The sequence below is a fragment of the Rhinoraja longicauda genome, chromosome 42, assembly GCF_053455715.1.
Source record: "Rhinoraja longicauda isolate Sanriku21f chromosome 42, sRhiLon1.1, whole genome shotgun sequence".
Lineage (NCBI taxonomy): Eukaryota > Metazoa > Chordata > Chondrichthyes > Rajiformes > Arhynchobatidae > Rhinoraja > Rhinoraja longicauda.
Genome location: NC_135994.1, coordinates 6,958,087 through 6,964,862, shown reverse-complemented (window position 1 = coordinate 6,964,862; position 6,776 = coordinate 6,958,087). Strand labels below are relative to the sequence as shown.

The 6,776-nt window shown below is 44.4% G+C and overlaps 1 protein-coding gene across 10 annotated transcripts in view; it reads right to left on the bottom strand.

Annotated features, from left to right (window-relative positions):
- Positions 1–3,423: 3,423 nt before the first annotated feature.
- The window catches only part of r3hdm2 (R3H domain containing 2), a 204,229-nt gene continuing 200,876 nt past the window's right edge, over positions 3,424–6,776 (bottom strand). For 8 of the 10 annotated variants that reach the window (XM_078431560.1, XM_078431567.1, XM_078431565.1 and 5 more), the window contains one exon: positions 3,424–4,089. In XM_078431560.1, the coding sequence (XP_078287686.1) occupies positions 3,749–4,089 (341 nt within the window). In that variant the 3' untranslated portion in view covers positions 3,424–3,748. The remainder of the gene's footprint in view (positions 4,090–6,776) is intronic. The other 2 variants (XM_078431569.1, XR_013549608.1) reach the window with 2 other exon arrangements.

Below are 6,776 nucleotides of genomic sequence, written 5' to 3'. Positions count from 1 at the left end.
TCTATGGATAATAATAATAATTATTAATTAATAATAATTATTATTATATATAAGATGTTGGGGGAGTCCAGAACCAGGGGACACAGTCTAAGAATAAAGGGGAGGCCATTTAAAACAGGTGAGAAAAAACTTTTTCACCCAGAAAGGTGTGAATTTGTGGAATTCTCTGCCACAGAGGGCAGTGGAGGCCAATTCACTGGTTTAATGTAGATATGTGTGAGGTTATCCACTTTGGTGGTAAGAATAGGAAAGCAGATTATTAGCAGATTATTTTGGATAGAGTTCTAGGGGCTAGTGGAATCAAGGGGTATGGGGAGAAGGCAGGCACGGGTTACTGATTGTGGATGATCAGCCATGATCACAGTGAATGGCGGTGCTGGCTCGAAGGGCCAAATGGCCTCCTCCTGCACCTATTTTCTATGTTTCGAAGATTATTATATATAAAATGGTAGCTCAGGTAAGTGGGGGGGGGGGGGGGGGGGGAGTCCTGGGGAATTAGACGGGGGGGATTTAAAACAAAGACAAGGAAATGGGAGATAATTGAAACCAGCATTCTTCACAGTGGAAAGCATTGCAAAATATCCTAAAGATAATGGATGGGCTGGTTTCAACAAGGAGGGAGTAATATGTAACAATCCCTATCACACAGGACAAAGTATTAGAAAAACTAATGGGAACTAAAGATAGGGAAGTCACCAGCACCCAATTGCTTGTAGCCGGGGCGTTGGAAGGAATTGGCCACAGGGATAGTAGAACCTTTGGTTGAGGTTTTACAAAACTCACTGAGTTCCAGCAGGGTGCCAGTGGATTGGGAAACCATGCATTGAGGATGGAAGGAGGCAAAAGGCAGGAAACTATTTGTGAGCAAGCTCAATATCTGTTGGAAAGATGCTGGAGTCAACATTCAAGGAGTATTCATATTCAAGGAGTATGCTGGAGTTAACATACTGCTAGTCACTTAGAGAAGTTTAATGCAATCAAACCAAGTCAACACATGTTTATGAATTGGAAATGGACAAATTTGCTGGAGTTCTTCGAGGATATAAAAAGCAGGGTTGATGGAGGAGAGTTTGCGGAGGCAGTCCATGCAGGTTTCCACAAGGCATTTGATAAGGTGCCATATAAAAGGCTGGTGCATAAGATACAAGCTCGTGGTGTTAGGGGAAGCGTATTAACATGGATTGAGATCTGGTTATCTCAAGGAAGGCAGAGTCAGATTGAATGGGTCCTTTTCAGACTAAATAGACAAGACGAGTGTAATGATCAACGATCAGGTCTTGGCCTTTAGTATTTACTGACTGAGAGGAGACAAAGTGTAAGGTATCTATGTTTGATGATGACACAGTAAGAGGTGGGAAGACATGCTCCAATGAGGATATTTGGACACTGCAACAGGATACAGATAGGCTGAGTGAGCAAGTGAAAACCTAGCAAATGGAGTTGAATGCAGGAAAGTATGGGGTCATGTACTTTGGCAGTAGGAATCAAAAGGTAGTTATTATCTAAATGGAGAGACTGCAAATGCGTGAAGTGTTCATGTACACGAATCACAAAAAGATATTGGCATGCAGATGCAGCGAGTAATTGGCTCGGTATGTGGAAAATTGGCATTTACTGCTCGGGTTAAGAGTTTAGAGATAGGTAGGTTTTGTTGCAATTGTACAAGGTGTTGGTGAGGCCACACCTGGAGTACTGTGCACAGTTTTGGCCGAGATATTTAAGAAAATATATACTAGCGTTGGAGATGTTTCAGAAGAGGTTCACTTGGGTAATTGTGTGGGAAAGAACTGCAGATGCTAGTTTAAATCGAAGGTAGACAAAAAATGCTGGAGTAACTCAGCGGGTCAGGCAGCATCTCGGGAGAGAAGGAATGGGTGGCGTTTCGGGTCGAGACTCTACAAGGGTCTCGACCCGAAACGTCACCCATTCCTTCTCTCCCGAGATGCTGCCTGACCCGCTGAGTTACTCTAGTATTTTGTGTCTACCTTCACTTGGGTATTTACTGGGGTGAAAGGGCCTATTGAGAGAGATTGAAGGAGGTGTACCTGTATTCTTTGTAGTTGTGATGATCTTACTGAGACGTGGGTGATGATAAGGGGTGGGTCACAGGAAGTTTCAAGCAGTGCCAGAGTCACACGTGAGGGGGACATCACTACGGGACTTGGGGACAGTCATTTAAAAGTGGGTCGCGTAGGAATTTCTTCTCGAAAATCTCTGGAATTCTCTGCCCCAGTAGGTTATGAAGGCTGGATCATTGGGGATAGAGTAAAGAGGTAGATCACCTTTCAAGACAATAGAGCCCTGCATGGGTGCAAGACCATAACCTTTATATGGGAGGAGGCCCTGGTACATACCGGGAATAGGTTATACAGTCAGCAACTCACTCAACAGGGTATGCTGTGCAGGCGATGGAGGACCATTGATTCATTGAGGTGCAGAAACTGTATAAACGGAGGAAACATCCCATCTGGTAATGGGCCCCTTCTAGTGCAAATAATTTTATTCCAACAGGATAGGAATGTTTGAGGTTGGGCTGCCAGTGGAAGTCCTTTGTGAATCTTTCCCACTCTTTCACCCAGGGTATTATCCTGTTGTCATTATCATGATGCATCTTCCTTCATCCTCCCAACGTTGCCACGGATATGACAGCCACCTCCTGTCCTTCCACCTTCTCTACTCTCAACCCCAGCTGTTGCCTGTCCGAGGGGTTTGTGCGTAACCAGCGCCTCTCATCATCACCGCCACGCATGAGCAAAGGTCAAGTCTCAGTCTGCCCCAATGGACAAGTTCCAACTATGTCACATCACCAGCAAGGGTATGGATCAACAGTGTATCATTACAATTCCATTCTCTGATCTCTTTCAACCCGATGATCACTTCTGGCCCACTAGTTACTATTTTCATCACCCAAACCTAGGGATGGCCAAATCCATGGTGCCCATCCTTGACTTAAAACCCATTCCCGAACCAATTGCCCAGATGCTTACAAAACTATGACGTCCCATTCAACCTAGTTCAGCAGTCTGAAGAAGGGTCTCGACTTGAAACGTCATCCATTCCTTCTATCCAGAGATGCTGCCTGTCCCGCTGAGTTACTCCGGCATTTTACGTCCATCTTCGGTTCTATACTCTACAGGCCACCAGGACAACTTAATCCGACCGTAATATAGTCTATAATATATATAATATATCTCAAACATCAAATATCCCTCTACTAAAATCCCAATCCAGGTTTGTGTCACCTTTTATTGCCCCTTGTTGTTATGAAGTGCCTTCGAGTGTTTCTCATTGAAGGCATTGTATAAATACAAGTGGTTGCATTTATATAACTTATACACGTTAGATACGGGGGAGTAAGTTGTGTCACCTTGCAAATAAAAGACAGCTTAAAACAAAGAAGATATTGAGAGTCTGGACTGGCAGACAAACTTTTATAATTAAAATCAAAAAAACAGGTTAAATAAAATTTGTCGTGACCATACACAGTCAACTGTTTGTGTCACTTAAATAAGCTTCTTCTAATACGTTTGCACAACAGAAAAAATACACATGGGTTGTGTGGGTGTGTAAAATGGAAGTTAAGGGAAAAAACAAACTTTTTTTTCCAACTGATCACTAACTTTCCTTAATTATGTCTAAAGTGATATTTGGACAAAACAATGCACTACAGGAACAACGCTGACTTAAAACAAAGCCAATACAGTCATTCAAAGGAGAGAAGAAAAAGGAATTTTCAAATATCCATTGGCTACTGGGAACTGGCTCTTTCTAGAATGCGAAGATCATAGCTTCTCTTGGCTGTTCGCAGTTTAAACCTGTTTGTTGAATTATTCAGTCTGATAGTTGCATTTTGGGCTGCCATGGTCGAAGGGAACACGGCAACAATTGTATAAAGTGCAGCTAGGTCCCCGGCATTCTTTGAGTTCTCTGTCGCTCTGTTACAGTCCCCTGAGCCACTGCTGCGCTGCTGAGAGTCTTTGAGCCACTGGATTTTGGCACCGGACATTGAAAGTTGACTGAAAAGTTTGTCTGCTTCAGTGCGAGTGATTCCCTCAGGAAGATCTGTTACCTCTAAGATTCGGCCGACAACTGAAATGAAAAGAAGAGAAACATGCTAAGTGGCTCCAAGGCACAGAAATGTCACATGTTCATCGTTCATCAGTATATTATACTAGGCTCACATACCTGCAGCCGGGCTCAGCTTTAAACCAATTTAACCTATTCACGGTGAGCAAGATTACACATGAGACTTCAGTAACCGTGCTCTCTGTAAAATCATTTGTGGGCACGGTCCTATGAATTTAATGAGCGCTTTAGAGCACAGTGGGTACTCTCACCAAATCTCACTGTACAAGTAGAGCTGTTCTCCCCTTTCTAATTTGCAAATGTCACAGATATCTGCAGCCAGTATCTCCAAATGCGCATTCAAAACGTGGAGGTAGACACAAAATGCTGGAGTAACTCAGCAGGTCAGGCAGCGTCTCTGGAGAGAAGGAATGGGTGACGTTTCGGGTCTGTGAAACGTCACCTATCCATGTTCTCCAGAGTTGCTGCCTGACCCGCTGAGTTACTCCAGCATTTTGTGTCTACCTTTGATTTAAACCAGCATCTGCAGTTCTATTTCCTTCAAAAAGTGGAGTTTGATCATCATTGCTGCCAGCGTTTCCTGTCGGGTGGGAAGGTATGCAACTCCAGAATGGCGACAAATCTTTTGTGCAGGGGTATAATACCGTGCCAAATAAGTGAGGTTTCTTTGTGAACTGGGTAAGTGGCAAACTGTGCAAAACAACCAACGGTAGCATCGTTCCAAAACTCAATGCAATCCCATGGTGGCACCATGATAACCTCACTGTTCATTGTCTCCTGAAATCCTCTTTGAACGACACATTGACAGTTAAACCACATTTTATATGCATATTTAAGTAATATTACTTCATATCTGTCGTGGACTCGCCACAGAAGGCACACCAACGCCTCTTCTCCCTAAGGAGATTGGGGCAGTTCGACATGTTGAGGTTTATTATTGTCACACGTACCAATGTACAGTGAAAAGCTTTATTTGGCATGATATCCAGACCGATCAGATACCACACGTAGGAGAAAAACTGCAGATGCTGGTTTAAATCGAAGACAGACACAAAATGCTGGAGTAACTCAGCGGGCCAGGCAGCATCTCGGGAGAGAAGGAATGGGTGACGTTTCGCCCGAAACGTCACCCATTCCTTCTCTCCCGAGATGCTGCCTGGCCCGCTGAGTTACTCCAGCATTTTGTGTCTACCTTAGATACCATACAGAGATACATTCAGTTCAAACAAAGAGCAAAGGGGAAGATACAGAGTGCAGAATGTAGTTCTCAGCATAGTAGTGCGCCAGTTCCTTAAACAAAGTCCAATGTCTTCAATGGGTAGAAGTGAATCAAAATTAAAAGAGAAACACGCTAAGTGGCTCCAAGGCACAAAAATGTCATTTAGTCATCGTTCATCAGTATATTAAACTAGGTTCACATACCGGCCACCTGCAGTGAATTGAACAGCAGCCTAGCTTATGAAGGGACGTTCAGAAGACGGATAACAGAGGGAAAGGAGCTGTTCCTGAGTCTGGTTGTGTGTGGTTTTAAGCTTTTGTACCTTTTGCCTGACAGGAGCAGAGAAGGAATGGACGGGGTGGGCCAAGTCTTTGATTATGTTGGCTGCTTTTCTGAGGCAGCGTGAATAGTAGATGGGGCCAGTGGTGGGAGTGTGGTGTGTGTGATGGACTGGGCTACATCTACAAATGGTGGGGAGTGTGGGTGTGTGTGATGGACTGGGCTACATCTACGACTCTCTGCAATTTCTCGTGGTCTTGGGCAGAGCTGTTCCCAAACCAAGCTGCGATGCATCCCGACGGTCTTCTTTCCATGGTGCATCTGCAGAAATTGGAAGTGTCATGGAGACATGCCAAACTTCCCCAATCTCCTCGGGAAGTAGGGGCATTGGTGTGCCCTCTTGGCTGTCGCATCAGTGTGGCTCCAGCTCTTACAAACTTCTACAGATGCAGCCAACATCATCAAAGACATGTCTCACCCTCTGCACCCTCATTGTTTCTTCCCTCTGCTCCTGTTGGGCAAAAGGTACAAAAGCTAGAAAGTGTGCACCACCGGACTCAGGAACAGCTTCTCCCCCTCTGTTATCAGAATTCCAAAGGTGCTTCTCTCAACTGGGGTACTGTCCGATTCACCTCTACCCCATTGCGGACATTGGACTTGTTGTATGGAACTGGCGTAGGAAAAAAACTGCAGATGCTGGTTAAAATCGCAGGTAGACACAAAATGCTGGAGTAACTCAGCGGGTCAGGCAGCATCTCGGGAGAGAAGGAATGGGTGACGTTTCTGGTCGGTGTCGACCCGAAACGTCATCCATTCCTTCTCTCCCGAGATGCTGCCTGACCCGCTGAGTTACTCCAGCATTTTGTGTCTACCTATGGTCTATGGAACTGATGCGCTACCATGCTGAGAACTATATTCTGCACTCTGTATCTTCCCCATTGCTCTACTGTTGTACTTGAGTTTGACGTGATTGTATTTATGTGTAGTATTATTTGATCTGACTGAATAGCATGCAAACAAAGCTTTTCACTGTACCTCGGTACATGTGACAATAATAAATCTAAATCTAAAGAGAGCCTGAGACTTATTTCCCATTGTGCAACATTAATATAGAGCATGAACACTTATACAATAGGCTTAAAGAATACACATCCCAATAAGATCCTGGTAGACTGGTGTGTTCCACGGTCGT